This window comes from Loxodonta africana, chromosome 7 (assembly GCF_030014295.1).
Source record: "Loxodonta africana isolate mLoxAfr1 chromosome 7, mLoxAfr1.hap2, whole genome shotgun sequence".
Classification (NCBI taxonomy): Eukaryota; Metazoa; Chordata; class Mammalia; order Proboscidea; family Elephantidae; genus Loxodonta; species Loxodonta africana.
In genome coordinates this window covers 30,720,993-30,739,067 of record NC_087348.1, presented here as the reverse complement: position 1 = coordinate 30,739,067, position 18,075 = coordinate 30,720,993, and the positions used below count along the sequence as shown (strand labels likewise).

The 18,075-nt window shown below is 36.1% G+C and overlaps 1 protein-coding gene and 1 pseudogene across 1 annotated transcript; both read right to left on the bottom strand.

Annotated features, from left to right (window-relative positions):
• Window positions 1-474: 474 nt before the first annotated feature.
• Window positions 475-1,721, bottom strand: LOC100658645 (olfactory receptor 8K5-like). The gene has a single exon (XM_064289129.1). It carries the CDS (start codon window positions 1,588-1,590, stop codon window positions 667-669), a length of 924 nt encoding a protein of 307 aa, XP_064145199.1. The 5' UTR covers window positions 1,591-1,721; the 3' UTR covers window positions 475-666.
• Window positions 1,722-10,996: 9,275 nt separating this feature from the next.
• Window positions 10,997-13,043, bottom strand: LOC100676854 (olfactory receptor 8K5-like; annotated as a pseudogene).
• Window positions 13,044-18,075: the final 5,032 nt, after the last annotated feature.

The following is an 18,075-nucleotide window of genomic DNA, read 5'->3' as shown; positions in this document are numbered from 1 at the left end:
ATTGTCATCCTCTCAGTTTTAATTCACTTTGCATTATCGATTCTTTTCTTTTTTCTATAAGTTGGCCTTGAGAATCAACATGTAAGACACTAGTTATCTAAGGACAAAAGAAATCAAATTAAATGCTAAGAAATAAAAATCATCTAGTCAAGTTCACACATTTTAGTTCATCACTGTTAAGAATTTATTTTCACAACAGAATTGACTGATAATGAAAGGACAAATAAAATCTTCATGTGTTAATTGTAACACAGATAACCCTTTGTCTCCAACGTTGTTTACACGGTTGCTTTAGGCTTAGAAAATGGAATAGAAAAAAGATTGAGAAGATCCTTATCCTTAGAAAAAACTGACAGAAACAAACACATATTTTATTGATCAAGAGTGTAATAAATATCATCATTGTAGAAGTAGGAGGGTCTATGAAATCACATAAGTAATCAATGAACAGGAAGCAAGGAATGTTGGGGAGGTGACATCTAAAAAAAGGATTGGTTTGTCTGAGTATAATCTAAAAAAAAATCTGTCTAGGATTTATAATTAGTCTTTGCTTTGGAACCAAAGAGAATACATTTATATCTGTAAGAAATATTGTCAAATGATATTACCTTTGGCATTGTTTACTAAAACGAGGTTGAATATCGAATATTAAATACAAAGCTGGCATCAGTTTTTAAAAACTCTGTGGAACGCATCTTTTACCTCTTTGTTTCTTAAGCTGTATATCAAAGGGTTAAGCATGGGGATGACCAAAGTGTAAAACACAGAGGCCACTGTGTCAGTATCATATGAGTGAGCAGATTTGGGTTGCATATACATAAATAATAGAGTTCCATAAAATACAACCACCACTGTCAGATGAGAACCACATGTGGAGAAAGCTTTTCTCCTGCCCTCAGCAGAATGCATTCGAAATATGGCTATCAGAATCAGCAGGTAGGACAGCAGGACAACCAGGAGAGAGGATATCAAATTAAATGCTGAAAACATTATGACCAACAACTGTACCTCTTGTGCATTTGTGCAGAGCATAGGTATCAAGGGGACATCATCACAGTAGAAATGACTGATGACATTAGAGCCACAGAAGGTCAATGTGAAAATCTTAATGGTGAACATCAGAGACTGAAAAGTACTATAGAGGTATGGAATACCCACGAGCACATGATAACGTCTTGGGGACATGATAACATTGTAGAGCAGAGGGTTACAGATGGCCATGTAGCAGTCATAGGCCATGGCTGACAGCATAAAAAGTTCACTGACAATGAACAAAATGAAGAAAGCCATCTGTGTGGCACATGCATAATAGGAAATGGTGCTTTGTTCCACAGCAAAATTTTCCAGCACCTTGGGGCAAATGACGGTAGAATTACCAAGATCAATGAAGGCCAGGTGTCTGATGAAAAAATACATAGGTGTGTGTAGGTGGGAGTCCACCTTGGTCAGGATGATCATCCCCAGGTTTCCCACTACTGTTATCATGTAGATAATAAGAAAGACGCCAAAAAGGGGGAGCTGCAGCTCAGGGTGCCTTGTGACTCCCATTAGAATGAATTCAGTGAACACTGTTAGATTCTGTTGGCCCATCTGGTCCAGTTACTCTTCTGGGAAGAAACAGTAGTATTTTCTAAACAAATTATAACATTTGAAGAAACTATGGAAAAACAATTTGCATTTTTTGTTGTTATACATCTTTGAGTTAGTGCTGAATTCGCAGTGACCCCAAGCGCAAAGAAATAAAAATGTGCTTAGTCCTGCACCATCAGCATGATCTGTTTGGGATTGAACCCTTGTAATCCATAGGATTTTTACTAGCTGGTTTTCAGAGGATGATCCCTAGGTATTTTTTTGTAGTCTGTCTTAGTCTGGAACCCCTCTGAAACCTGTTCAGCAACATTACAAGGAATTTACCACTGACAGACCAGTGCTGGCAATGCATAAGGTACATTGGCCAGAAATCTAACTGGGTTACCCACACAGACTATCACTGAACAACCACTGTCCTTTTTCTTCATATTGTTGTTGTTGTGTGTCATTGAGTTGATTCCAACTCTTAGTGACCCTACAGGATGAAGTAGAACCTCTCCATAGGTTTGCCAAGGCTGTAATCTTTATGAAAGCAGATTGCCCATTTTCTCCCACAGGGTGGCTGATCTTTCTGTTAGCAACTGCTGACCTATCTGTCACTTAACCAGTTAACCACTCTGCCACCAGGACTTTGTATCTGACTTTGAGGTTAAAGTAAACTTTAGAATCTTCTACATCCCAAAAAATGTAATATATAACACATTACTCATTGATAAAACATAGATTAAATTCTAAAGAAATTCAACAGAAATTAATCTAAGTTGTGTCAATGAATAATGTGTTTTATGTGGATTCCCCAATCTGGGGTTGTAGAAGATTCTAAAGTTTATTTAAACTTCAAGAATCCATAGAGTTGGTAATACAGAGATAGTATACTTAATTTTATCTACAAAATAACATCAAAGTTTTCCTTTAGTCTGCTTCATTTTTGTCTGAGAATTTATGTGAGATTTTTAGTCTTAGAAAGGAATCCCTGGTGCTATAACAGATAAGAGTTCTGTTAACCAAAAGGTGGGCAGTTCAAATCTACCAGGCACTCCTTGGAAACCCTGTGGGGCAGTTTTACTCTGTCTATAGGATTGCTATGAGTCAGAATCAACTCGATGACGACAGTTTTTTGTTTTTGTTTTTTTTTAATAGAGAAATACTGAGGTAATGCAAGTTTAGTGAAAGTTGTATGGTAAAACCCATTGCCCTCAAGCCGATTCTGACTCATAGTGACACCATAGGACTAACTGGAATTGCCCTATAGGGTTTAGAAAGCTATAATTTTTATGGAAGCAGCCTGCCATGTATTTCTCCCGTGGGGTGACTGGTGTGTTTGAACTAGCAACCTTCCAGTTAGCATCTGAGCGCTTAACTACTGTGCCACCAGGTCTCCCCAACCATAATTGATTTAGGGCACATTCGCTTCCCATTCTGACTTCTGCTCTATTATGCTTCACCTAATGTCAGTTTGCACTGGAGTGTCAGCAGGCATTTCTGGGGTCCAGATAGACGGGAATTGAGTTAATGACACTTTATTCCCTGTTGCCGTCAAGTCAATTCTGACTCATAGAGACCCTATAGTAGGTATATTTCTATGATTCCAAAACAATGGCATGTATCATTTATTAAAGAGATCTTTCTGGTGTTAGAATAGCTTTCAAGAACACCTAGCACCTGGCGTGCTGAGAAGTGTCTTGAATATAATTTAATAATTTTTTTTATATTTATGATTTTGTAAATTTTTTGACCCAGATCAGTTTGCTTATAACTGAAATTTATTTCTATTTCTTTTTCAGTCTAAATGTATACTCACATTTATGCTTCAATTGTGTAAATGAAACTTGAAAAACTTGGGGAGTTTTCGTTAAAAAGTGTAATGCAATTATATATTGCATTACACTTTTTAATTTGCATTAATGTTGTATTTATAATTGCATTACACTTTTTAATGAAAACTCCCCAATTTTTACAAGTTTCAAGACAAATAATATCTGAATACATTCCTCCTAAAAGCTATGGTTTATATCAATATTTAGGGATTTTGACTTTAATTGTTTATGCTTTGTTGACGGTAATATGACACCATGGAGAAGACTGATTTCATAAGCCAGTTAGAGTGTTCATTTGTGCATTTATTACATCATATATTACAAACTGTCAATTTATTTCTGGAACTCTACAATAGAGAATTCATAGAATATAAGATTTTAATGATAACATCTGTCTCTTCATTTCATAAAGTTTTACAAGAAAGTCAGTAAATCAAAGTGGAACTACCTGATTGGAGCCAATAAATCCCTTTAGTTTAATCCACTTGGTTTCCCTTTTGACCTATTCTCATATTCATTGTCCCATCAATGGAAACCTAGGACTCTGTAAGCATGGTTTTCAATTTCATTGATATAAAATGCAGGATTTAGTTATTACTATATGATAGAATGCCCATGCTTAGTCTGCACAACTATTAGAAGCTTCCAGGGGCCCCAACAAGGTCTAAGTCTACAGTATGCAGTAGCTGAAGTTCAGAGCTGGACTACAGAGAGATGTCTGCTAAGGATGATTTTTGGTCCTGTGGCTGGATGGAATTTTCAGGAGAATAGTAGTAATACTAGAAATAAGCTAATTTTTAGTTTGATTTTGTCAGCATGATCAGTAGATTGGGAGGCAGGATGATACTAGAGATTGGTGAGTCACCTCTGTCCCTTCTCTTTTAGATAAGGTTCTCTGTTACTTCTGCACTCAGCTCCAATCTCTTTTCCAGGTCTTTCCTCTCTCACAGAATAAAAACTATAAGCCTATGTCCCTTTGAAAACTTTATCTCAAATTTTCTGTGTCGTAAACCCTGATATCATAGGATTTTAGTGTAGAATACTAGATTGAGGTAAAGAATTCATATTTCTACTTCTAATTCCGTAACTTTTAAGTTTTCAATGTTCTCTAAGAATTATCCAAATGTTTATTGACTCTATCAGCATCTTCAGTGTCTTTCACTACCTCTCTCTGAAGATGATCAGATTTTTCACCCTGCCCATTCTCCTTTTTGGAAGAGAATATCTCTAATCTGTTCTGTCCTGGAGAAACCCTCGTGGCATAGTGGTTAAGAGTTCAGCTGCTAACCAAAGGTCAGCAGTTCGAATCCACCAGGAGCCCTTTGGGAACCCTATGGGGCAGCTCATCTCTGTCATATAGAGTCACTCTGAGTTGGAATCAACTGAATGACAGCTTTTTTTTTTTTTTTTTAAACCTGTCCTGGCCATGTAAATGTGTACATTTTAAATATCTCTTTGTATTGATTATCATCAGAGCAGGAAGAATATACAAGTGTGTAAATGGATGAATGATTTTTCAATCCTCAGGCATGGTAATATCAGGTAGGAATTATTTTAGGTTCAGGGAGTTCTTTGTAACTCCATAACTCTTAAAAGGCACAGTATTTTCCAGTCTACTCCATCAGTTTGTAATGACCATTCTGAAAAACCAGGTCCATTCATACAGAAACTAATAGGAGAAACCAAAAACCAAAAAAAAAAAAAAAAAATCGACAACCAAAAATGGCATTTTCATGGGAAAATCATATGTAAAAATCATTCAAAGTTCATCAAATGTTGCATGGTGCATACTTATGTTAACAATATTCATTGTTTAAAAAATATTTCAATGGACATACTCCTACTAAAATAATATTTAATATTGTCTTGGGTATAACCAAACCAAACCAAAACCATTGCCATCAAGTTTATTCCAACTCATTGCAAAGAGTAGAGCTGCCCCTAAGGGTTCTAAGAATGGCTGGTGGATTTGAATTGCTGGCCTTTCGGTTAGCAGCCAAGCCCTTAACCACTGCCTGTACTTCTACTAAGAAAACTTACTTAGTTTTGTGAAATTTGAATGTTCTGGGTATTCTGTATTATACCTGGCTATCCTAACCTTAATTTGTTGTTGCTATTTGTTACTATGCAGCTGGCTCCAATTTATGGTGACCCCATGTATAACAGAATCAAATGATGTCCATGCATGTGCCATCTTCATGATCATTGGTAAGTTTGAGTCCATTATTGGTAATATTGTGTCAACCCACCCCATTGAGCATTCCCTCCTTTTTCTTGGCCCTCTACTTGACCAAACATGAAGTCCTTTTCTAGCTATTGGTCTTTCCTGATGACACACCCAAGTTATGCCTAATCTTAATAGATTTATATTAAAGTGGTGTTGAATTTTCAGGTATTTCTAGCTCCCTCTTCACTTTCAATAATCAAATGCCAATATTAAAAAAAAAAAAAAAAAAGCTTCCATAAATCAAATAGAGCTATGACACACTTTTAATTTATAGGATTTAATGTTCTAAAAACACGACAGAGCTCATGGAATTCCAGTTAACAAAAAAGAAAATGAATATTTGTGGTGCAATTGAATGAATCATCTGTGAGTGTCCATAATGGTGTCTGCAATCAGGAATCAGGAGTTACGGTAAATGACCAAAATCCACATGATGATCAGAATCAAAGACAGTTTTTCATTCACTCACCTTGAGTAGAGAATGAGATTGAATTTCTCAAATAAATTTCTTGTTTTCTTTGGTAGGATGAATTTATGATTCCCCTTCCCTTTGTTGTATTCCCTGAGGAATTAGTATGCATTTCACTGATTATGCTCAAATCATCTGAGGGACTTAAAAAAATTGCCTTGATGTGCCTGCTAATTATCCAAGACATCTTACATATTCTCCAGTGAAAAGAAGGAAAGGACAATTCAAAGAAAGGAAAAAAACATAAGTGATCTATACAGTCTCATGGAACCTACATGATGTAAAGGTACTTGTTCAAGAACACAGTCAAAAAATATAGGCACAGTGGAGAAAAAAAAAAAAGAATGGAATGTCAGCTCAATCTCGGTAAAACCGGAAGAGTTGAAAAGTCATGATGAAATAGTAAATGCCAGTATCATCAATTACATAGGATTTTTTCTTTGAATTTATTACCAAGAGAAATATCTAGCACGTTAAAGAAAAAAAAAAAAAAAAAGCAGGTACTGTGTTATAAATTTGTCATTTAACTCATACATATATTGAACCCATCAGTGAACTCATACATTTAAAAAAGAAGAAAAAAAAATTTTTTTTTTTTTTTTTAAATTTAGCCCTTACTATTTTCTTGGGTGATGTATATGGTCAACACACTCTGCTGCTAACAAAAAGTTTAAAAGTTCAAGTTCACCCAGAAGAGCCTTAGAAAAAAGGCCTGGCATTCTACCCAAAAAAAAAAAAAAAAAATTGGCCATTGAAAACTTTTGTGGAGTGCAGTTCTACTTTGACACACATGATGTCGCCACAAGTCAAAATCTACTCAAAGACAACTAGTATTCTCGTATTCGGAAGACACTGAGCTCAGTTAAAGTATGCAATTTTCCTGAAATTTCACAATTGATAGCTAGAGGACTTGAGATTAAAACATGATGTCTACTGGCTTACGTGATATATTTACCTCTGATCTTTGATAGTAAAAGAAATATGCCTTTTTCTTGAAGGACAGCAGGTATTTGCAACTAGCTTGCTTGATTGGCCTGTTTCCTTTCTGTAGAATTTCAGGAGGCAGGAACTTTCCTTCCTTTTTTCCTGTCTCTGTCCCTTTCAATCTAAGCTGAAGGGGTTTCAGCTAGGATGGTTAATTAGGTCCATCTGTCACAGACATAATGTCTTTAGCAAAAGAGAGTGTAGCCACTTTCTTTGATGAAAGATTTCCAGGACACATTTCCTTAGTTTGTACAACAGAATTTTCCAAATCTTTAAATTCTGGTTTCATTTGCAAAGTTCTTTTTAAGTCTTTCTTCCAACATTTGTTTATAATACTTTGTCTTCTCAAGCTGCTCTTTGAAATTTTCTGTTCAGCTGTTTTACTTCATCATTTCTTCCATTAGCTTTAGCAGCTCTACCTTCAAGGGCAAGTTTCAGTGTCTCTTCGGGCATCAATTTTTTTCCCCCTATCTTTCCTGTCTTTTTAATGACCTTTTGCTTTCTTCAAGCATTGTGTCCTTCATGTCATCCCACAACTCTTCTGGTCCTCAATTATTAATGCTTAGTGGGTCAAATGTACTCTTGACATGGTCTCTAAATTAAGGTGGGATATACTCAAGGTCATATTTTGGCTCTTGTGGACTTGTTTTAATTTTCTTCAGCTTCAACTTGAACTCACATATAAGCAATTGGTGGTATTTTACACAGATGGCCAGTGGCCTTGTTCTGATTGATGAAATTAAGCTTCCCCAACATCTCTTCACACAGATGCAGTATATTCAGTTTCTATGTATTCCGTCCAGTGAGGTCCATATGTATAGCCACCGTTTATGTAGTTGAAAAAAGTTATTTGCAATGAATAAATCATTGGTCTCTCAAAATTCTATCATGCAGTCTTCTGTGTTGTTTCTCTCACCAAGGCCTGATTTTCTACCCACCGATCCTTCTCCTTTGTTTCCAACTTTTGCATTCCAATCACTAATAGCTACCAATGCCTCTTGATTTAACGTTCGATCAATTTCAGCCTGGAGAAGTTGATAAAAATCTTCAATTTCTTCATCTTTGGCTTTAGTGGTTGTTGCATAAATTTGAATAATATTGATATTAGCTGATCTTCATTGTAGGTATATAGATATTATCCTAACACAGAGAGTGTTGTACTTCAGGATAGATTTTGAAATGTTCTTTTTGAAAATGGATGTGACGCCATTTTTCTTCAGTTTGTCATTCCTGGCATAGTAGACCATGTGAGTGTACAATTCAGAATGGCTGATACCAGTCCATTTCAGCTCATTAATGCCTAGGATATTGATCTTTATGTGTTCCATTTCATTTTAGATGACTTCCCAATTTTCCAAGATTCATACATCATACACTCCACATTGTAATTTATTAATGGATATTTGCAGCTCTTTCTTCTCATTTTGGATGTTGCTGCATGAGCAAATAAAGTTCTCAAAAACTTTACCCCACCCACGTCATTAAGGTTGACTCGATTTAAGGAAGCAGCTCTTCCTCAGTTGTATGTTGAGTGATTTCAAACCTGAGGGGCTCATCTTCTGGCACTATATCAGACAATGTTGCACTACTATTCATAAAGTTGTCACCTGTCAATATTTTTTCAGAAGTAGGCCACCAGGTTCTACTTCCTACTGTTTTAGTCTGGAAGCTCTGTTGAAGCTTGCCCACCATGGTTGACCCTGCTAGTATCTGAAATGCCAGTGGCATAGCCTCTAGCATCACAGCAACTCACAAGCTACCACGGTACAACTAGCTAATACACCACTACTCATCTGTCACTTTGTCTTATTGTGGTGGCTTGCATGTTGCTGTGACCACCGCTCATCTTATAAGTTTAAAACTTATAAAATTGGGTAAAATACATGAATTTGCTTACCAAAAAGCTGAATTAATTTCAAGTAGGATAAATACAAAGAGATTCATGTTTAGACAAATTATAATCAAACGATCAAAGACAAAGAATTTTGAAAGCTACAAGCGAATTGCAACTGAACACACACATGGAATTTCAGTAAGATTAACAGTTTATTTCTCAGCAGAAAGCATGGAGGTTTAAAGGCAGTGGGATTACATGTTTAACATCCTAGGATAAATAGCACATGTAATAGAATTACATGTCTGACAAAATTACCCTAAAATTAAGGAAGCTGTACAGGATGAAATGAAAGGACAATAGATAGTAAGGCAACATGATACCTAAAAATAAATAACATTGATAATTGATAAATGTATAAGCAAATATAAAAGCCAATATCATTATATTTTGCTTCTTAATTCCTCTTTTTGGTCCAAATGTCTGTGAAAGCTAAACCAAAATAAACAGATGAGATAAGATGTGTCGATGTCACTCAATATTATCCATTGAATTGTGTCCCTCTCAAAAAAATGTGTGTCAACTTGACTAGGTCATGATTCCCAGTATTGAGTGATTGTCCACCATTTTGTTATCTGATGTGATTTTCCTATGTGTTATAAATCCTACCTCTATGATGTTAATAAGGCAGGATTAGAGGTAGTTATGTTAATGCTGCAGGACTCAGTCTACAAGATTGGGTTGTGTCTTGAGTCAATCTCTTTTGAGATATAACAGAGAGATGAGGGACCTCATACCACCAAGAATCTAGTGACAGGAGCAGTGTGTGTCCTTTGGACTCACAGCCCCTGCACTGAGAATTTCCTAGAACAGGTGTTATCACCGAGGGAACGGAGGTCCTCCAGGCTCAATGGGCCCCTGTCTTTCTCTTGTAAGAAAACATAGAGGAGGCAAATTTGGGTCCAGCTCTAAAAAGTTTATTTTACTTGTGACAAATAAAAGGAGTCAGTGGGGGCTTATGCCTCACCAAAAGACTGACTCAAAAAGAGAAGCAAGACCAGGGCTTATTTGGGTTTGGTGGAGACAATACAGCAATGAATATTTAGTGGGTTTCTTTCAAAGGATGGGTACTTCTCAGAATGGCAGTGTATACTAATTAGGTGGCATGTGCATCTGGAATCCAAGATGGAACCTGCTGATATTCAAGATATAGTCCTCTTGGCAGCCCTTTGCACCACTTATTGTGGGATATAACGTAAGTGCACTGATCTTTGGCATTACATCGTCATCTTTGGTGGGCCAAGGAAGGTTAAACAGCAGTCGCGCTTTGCTCTTCTGTGCATGAGGAGCCTGTAAAAGAGGAAGGGACTAGAAAAACACTAAGAAGGAGATAGTAATTCACAGGTTGTTTCAACCTAATCTCATGTTGTCAGGGTGTGGTCCCTGTTTACCCAACTTCTAGATGGTAATCTTTTAACAGCTCTTCTGTTCTGCCAGCAGAGTTAACCCTATCTGTCTCACAGGAGAAGATTGATGACAAGGACCTTCCTCCAGAGATGAAAGAGAAAGTCTTCCCCTGGAGCCAGCACCCTGAATTTGGATTTCTGAACTACTAGACTGTGAGAGAATAAATTTTTGTTTGTTAAAGCCATCCACTTGTGGTAGGTAATTCTGTCACAGCACCACTAGATGACTAAGATATCCCATTATGGTAGAATTTATTTAAATGTTTGTTTACTAGCTTGTTATTTACCAGTTTAAAACATTTTCTTAGGGGACTATCTATGCCAAAGCAAGGCAGAGAAGAAAGAAATGAAATTAAATACTGACAAATCAAAATTATCTAGTTTACTTCACACTTTTCACACTTTTTAGTACATCATAGTTAAGAATTTATTTTCACAGTAGAATTGATTGATAACAAAATGACAAAGAAATTATTCATCTGTTCATAGGACACAATAACTCTTTGACTGTAACACTATGCTGCTGCTTCAGGCTTAGAAAGTGCAATGGGAAAAACACTGAAAGACGCTTGTCCTTAAAAAAACGGACAGAAACAATCACATGTTTTATTGATCAAGAGTGTATTCAAATTTATCATTGTGGAAGTATGAGGGTCTATCAAATCATGTAAGTAAGCAATCCATAGGAAGCAAGGAACGTTGGGGAAGAAATGACTCTTAATTTGTGATGTAAAAAAGGATTAATATGTCTTATTATAAACAATGTAATAGCATCTGATTTATAATTAGCCTTTACCTTGGAACCAAAAGGAATGCATTTATATCTACTAAAAATATTATTAAGTGACATTGCCCTTTGCACTGTTTACTAAAACAAGAGTGAATATTAAATACAAATTTGGCATTCATTTTTAAAAACCCTATGGAAGGCATGTTTTACCTCTTTGTTCCTCAAGCTGTATATCAAAGGGTTAAGCATGGGTATGACTAAAGTGTAAAACATAGAGGCTATGGTGTCGGTATCATTTGAGTGAGAAGATTTGGGCTGCACATACATAAATAAATAATAGAGTCCCATAAAACACAACTACCACTGTCAGATGAGAAGCACATGTGGAGAAAGCTTTTTTCCTGCTCTTGGCAGAATGCATTCGAAATATGGCTATCAGCATCAGCTGGTAAGACAGCAGGACAACCAGGAGGGAAGATATCAAATTAAATGCTGAAAATATGAGCATCAATTCTATTTCTTGTGAATTTGAGCAGAGTATAGATAACACGGGAACTCCATCACAGTAGAAATGACTGATGACATTAGAGCCACAGAAGATGGAAGTAAAAGTCTTACTGGTGAACATCAGAGCCTGAAAAGAACTGTAGAAATATGGAATGCCCACAAGCAAATGACAAAGTCTTTGGGACATGATAACATTGTAGAGCAGAGGGTTACAAATGGCCATATAGCGGTCATAGGCCATGGCTGATAGAATAAAAAGTTCACTGATAAGGAACAAAATGAAGAAAGCCATCTGTGTGGCACATGCATAATAAGAAATGGTATTTTTATCCACAACAAAATTTACCAATGCCTTGGGGCAAATGACAGTAGAATTACCAAGATCAATGAAGGCCAAGTGTCTGATGAAAAAATACATAGGCGTGTGTAGGCGGGAGTCCATCTTGGTCAAGATGATCATGCCCAGGTTGCCCACCACTGTGATCATGTAGATGATGAGGAAGACCCCAAAAACGGGTAGCTGAAGTTTGGGTTGCCTTGTGACTCCCATTAGAATGAATTCAGTTGGCATTGTTAGATTCTGTTGGCCCATTTAGTCTAGTTACCTCTTCTGGAAAAAAACAGACGGTTTGGTATTAGCTTTCATGTAGTATTTTCTAATCAAGTTATAATATATTATAGCAACGGAAGTTTTTTTTTCCTCATATTTTTTGTTGTTATCTGTCATTGAGTTAGCCTCAACTCACAGTGACCACAAGCACAATGAAACAAAATACTGCCCAGTCCTACACCATCCCTGTGATCTGTTTTGGATTGGACCCTTGCGATCCACAGGGTTTTCACTGGCTAATTTGGGGAAGTTGTGCACTAGGCGTTTTTTCCTAGTCTGCCTTAGTCTAGAACCTCCTCTGAAACCTATCCAGCATCATAGCAATACAGAATTCACTACTGACCGACCCAGTGGTGGCAGTGTATGAAGTATATTGGCCAGAAATTTAACCCAGGTTTCCCATGCAGAAGACTACCAGAGAACAACCACTGATCTTTTTCTTCATACTGTTGTTTTCTGTCATCATTGAGTCATTCTGACTCATAGTGTCCCTATAGGATGGAATAGATCTTCCTCGTAGGGTTTCCAAGGCTGTAATCTCTGCAGAAGCAGGTTGCCACATCTTTCTCCCACAGAGTGGCTGATCTTTCTGTTCGCAGCCAAGCACTTAACCACTGTGCCACCAGGGCTCTTCATCTGATTTTGAAGTTGAAGTAAACTTTAGAATCTTCTACAGCCCCCCCCCAAAAAAAAACAAAAAAAAACTTTGCAGTCAAGTGGATTTCAACTCATAGTGGCCCTATAGGTCAGAGTGGAACTGCCCCATAAAGTTTCCAAACAGTGGCTGGTGGATTTGAGTTGGAATCCACTTAAGCACTACACCACCATGTTTTCCACATCCAAAAATAAGGAGATCTGTGTGTAACACCTTACTCATTGATATAACATAGATTAAATTCTAAAGAAAGTCAGCAGAAAGTAATCTATGTTGTGTCAATTAATAATGTGTTTTATGTGGATCCCCCTGATTTGTGATATAGGAGTTCCTAAAGTTAACTTCAAAAATCTGTAATGTTGTTAATACAGAAATAGTATATTTTATCTGTAAAATTACATCAAAGTTTTCCTTTAGTTCACTTCATTTTTGTGTGAGAATTTCTGTGGGATTTTGATAATTTTAGAGGAAGAAGCAGGGACAATCTGAGTTTAGTGACACTTAATGTGTTATAACCCACTGCCGCTGAGTCGATTCCAACTCATAGAGACCCTGTAGGACAAAGGAGAACTGCCTCATAGGGTTTCCAAGGCTGTAATTTTTATGGAAGCTAGCTGACTGCCACACTTTTCTCACCCAGAGCAGCTGATGGGTTCCAACCACCAACTCTCCATTTAGTAGCAGAAAACTTAACCACTCTGCAACCACAGTTTGCCCACCATATTCACAACTGAGGACGCATTCTCTTCCCATTCTGACTTCTGCTGTGTTGCACTTCACCTACTGTCAATTTGCAATGGAGTGTCAACAGATATTCCTGGGGCCCAGATAAATGAGAACTGAGTTAATGATAATTTATTTGAGGCTTAGAGGGTATATTTTTTATGGTTCAAAGACAATGGAAAGTATCATTTAATAAGGTGATCTTTCTGTTATTGGAATACCTTCTAAGAAAACACCTAGCACCTGGTATGCTGATATGTGTGTTGAATATAATTAATACTCTTATTAAATTTTATAAATTTTTATAGATTTTATAAATTTATAAAATTTAATAAGAGTATTAATTATATGCATAGATTTTATAATTTTTTGACCAAGGTCAGTTTGTTTATAAATAAAATTTGTTTCTTTTTGCTTGTTTGTCTTCATTCTTTTTAAACATTCGTATTCACGCTTCAATTTGTGTTTATACTTGCATGTCATTTTTTAATGAAAACTGCCAAATATGTGTAAGTTACAAAACATACAAGATCCGGATATACACTTGTTATAATCTACGGCTTCTACCAATATTCAGGGATTTTGACTAATTGTATATGCACTATTTCCTCTAATATGACACTATAGAGGTGATAGTTTCCATAAGGCATTTGGAATATTTATTTGTGCATTTATTACATTATATACTGCAGACTGCCAATTTATTTCTGGAACTCTATAATACAGAATTTATAGAGTTTAAGACAGTGATTTTCAAATATCTTAGTGATAAATTTTGTACCTTCGTGTCATGAAGTTTTACGAAGACAGTCAATAAATCAAAGTGGAACTACTCAATTGGAACTAATGAATCCCTTTAGTGGAATCCACTTGTTTTCCCTTTTAACCTCTCCTCACGTTCATTGTCCTACCAATGGAAACCAAGGGCTCTGTAAGCATGATTTTCAACTGGAACACTAAGTGGCATTCCAAATACTTAGTGATATAAAATGTAGGATATAATTATTATTATGTGATATAATGCCCATGGTTAGTTTGCACAACTATTAGAAACTTCCAGGGGTCCCCAGCAAGGTCTAAGTCTACAGTATGGACTAGCTGAAGTTCAGAGCTGGAGTACAGATGGATGTTTGATAAGGATGACTTTTGATCCTGAGGCTGGATGGAATTTTCAGGAGAATAGCAGTAATCCTAGAAAGATGCTAATTTTTCATTGGTTTTTGCCAGCCTGAACCAGGAGATTGGGAGGCAGGATTATACTAGAGATTGGTGAGTCACCTCTGTCCCTTCTTTTTTTAGATAAGCTCTGTATTATTTCTGCCCTCAGCTCCAATCTTCTTTCCAGGTCCTTCCTGTCTCACAGAGTCAGAACTATAAACCTATGTTCTTTGGAAAACTTTATCTCAAATTTGTTGTATAGCAAAGCCTGATATCATGGCATTTTCCTGTATAATATTGGATTGAGGTAAGGAATTCAGATTTTTACTTCCAGTTCTATGACTTTTAAGTTTTCAATGTTCTCTAAGAATTATTCTAATGATTATTGAATCTACAAACAACTTCAGTGTTGTTCACTACCTCTCTCTGAAGATGTCCAGATTTTACCTTTTTGGAAAAGGATATCTATAATCAGTCCTAGACATCAAAATATGTGCATTTTTGATATCTCTAAGTAGTGATCAGGAAGAATATACAAGAGTACAGATAAATTATTTTTCAGTTATCAGACGTGGTAATATCAGGTAGGCATTACCTTAGGTTCAGGGAGTTCTTCATAACTCCGTAATTCTTAAAAAATAGTATTTTGCAGACTACTCCATCAGTTTATATTGCCCATCCTGAAACACCAAGTCCATTAGTAAAGAAACTAGCAGGGAAAATAAAGAACAAACAACAAATAATATTATCATCATTAACAACCAAAAAATGGTGAGTTTTTTATGGAAAATTCTTATGTAAAAATTATTCAAAATTTATGCAATGCTGCATGGGGCATACTTATACTAAAAATATTCATTTTTTAACAAACATTTCATTGCACATTCTCTTACTGAAAGAATATTTATTTAATATTGTCTAGGCATAATTCTAATAAAAATTATTTATTTTTGTGAAATTCATTTGTGTCTGGATGTTCTGTGTTATACCTGGCAATCCTAACCTTAACTTGATGTTGTTGTTTATTGCTGTCGAATTGGCTCTGACTTATGGTGACTCCATGTATAATAGAACAAAATGATGCTCATTCATGTTCCATCGTCATTATTGTTGGTATGTTTAAGTACATTATTGGTACTATTGTGTCAATCCATCCCATTGAGAGTCCCTTCCTTTTTGTTGACCCTCTACTTGACCAAAAGTGATGTTTTTTTCTAGGAATTGGTCTTTTCTGATGTGTCCAAAGTATGTCTAACCTTAATAGATTTCATTAAATTAAATTTGTGTTGAATTTTCAGGTATTCCTAGTTCACACTTCACTTGCGTAATGAAATGCCAGTATCAGTTCCTATAAATCAAATGGAGCTGGGGCGCACTCTTAATTTATAGGATTTAATGTCCTAAAAACACCATTGAGCTCCATGGAATCCTAGTTAAGAAAAGGGAAAATGAATGTGGTGAAGCTGAAGGGGTAATTTGTGAGTGGCCGTAATAGTGTCTGCATTCAGGTGTTAGGAGTGATAGTTAATGACCAAAATCTACCTGATAATCAGAATCAAAAAGAATTTTACCCACTCACCTTGAGTAGAGAATCAGATTTGCTTTCCTCAAATGACTCTCATGCTTTCTTTGGTAGGATGAATTTATGATTTCCCTTCCCTTTGCCATATTCCCCAAGAAATTAGCATGCATTTCATTGATTATGCTCAAAATATCAGAGGGACTTAAAAATTTGCCTGGATGTGCCTGCTAATTATCCAAGAAAACCTACATATTCCCTGGTGAAAAGAAGGAAGGGGTAATTCAATGAAAGAACAAAGCATAATTCATGCATACAGTCTCATGGAACCTATCTGATGTAAAGGTACTAATTCATTTACATAGTGAAGAAATAGAGACACAATGGGGAAAAAATGTATATCAGCTCAATCTCAGTAAAACTGGAACAGTTGCAAAGTCAGGATGAAATAATAAATGCCAGTGTCATCATTACATAGGATTTTTCTTTGAATTTATTACCGAAAGAAATATGTAGAAGGCACTTTGCTACAAATATATCATTTAACTCATACCTATGTTAAAGCCATCATTTAACTTGTAATCTAACCCATACTATTTCCATATTTACTGGGTAGTGAAAGCGTTTAACACACTCTGCTGCTAACTAAAAGGTTGAAAGTTCAAGTCCACCCAAAGGAGCCTCAGAAGAAATGCCTGGCATTCTGGTTTTTAAAAAAGTCGGCCATTGAAAACTCTATAGAGTACAGTTCATCTCTGACACACATGGGGTTGCCGTAAGTCAGAATCTATTCTAAGGCAACTGGTAGTCTCATGTTCAGAAGAGATTTAGCTCAGCTGAAACATGTAATTTGCCTGAAATTACATAATTAATAACTAGAGGATTTGAAATTAAAACTTTATCTCTCCTGTCCCACACCTCTAAATAAGGTTATATTTACCTTTCCTTTCATATGACAAACCCATAAGAATTATTGTAATGCAATCAGTTACCACATAATTGTCCAAGTTTAGGAGTTCCTTAGCTACTGTATCACCCGGGTTGGATAATGTTCAGTAGAACCTCATAGTGAGTCAAATTTACTTGTAAGAAGATATATCTCATCTCATAAAATTTTACCCATGCCTCCTTCCTTGGTGACTTCCATATGTACAGGAATTGAGGAAACATGGTGTACAGTGAAACCCAATGATCAGAACGGTACACATTGATGAGTTTTGACAAATGCGTTTTATTTGTATCAACATAAATCAAGATCTAGAACATTGTCAACACAAAGAAAGTTCCTTCGTGCTATGCCCTCTTCACACTTGACCACTTATGTCACTAAGGGATTAGCATTATGTTATCCCCAGGCAACTCCAGTTCTGAGTTCTGTCACTAGATTTCTTTTCCCTGTATCGAAATTCACAATAAGCACTCTCAGTTTGTCTTCTTTGAATCATCATATTGTGCTTACATTTAACCATATTGTATTTCTATTGGTGTGCAGTATTCTATTCGTGAATATATCATAATTCTTACATACCACTTGAACTTAGGCTTATAATAAAACAAATCTAGCACAATCATTCTTATATATTTGTGGACATATCCTCTAATTTACCTTGGTTAGAGAAGATAACTGGAGAAGAACTGATGTGTTTAAATTATGGTATTGAATATTGAATATACATGGATTGTCAGAAGAACAAACAAATCTGTCTTGAAAGAAGTATAGCTGGAATGCTCCTTAGGAGCAAGGATGACCAAGGCTTCCTATCACTTATTTTGGACATGTTATCAG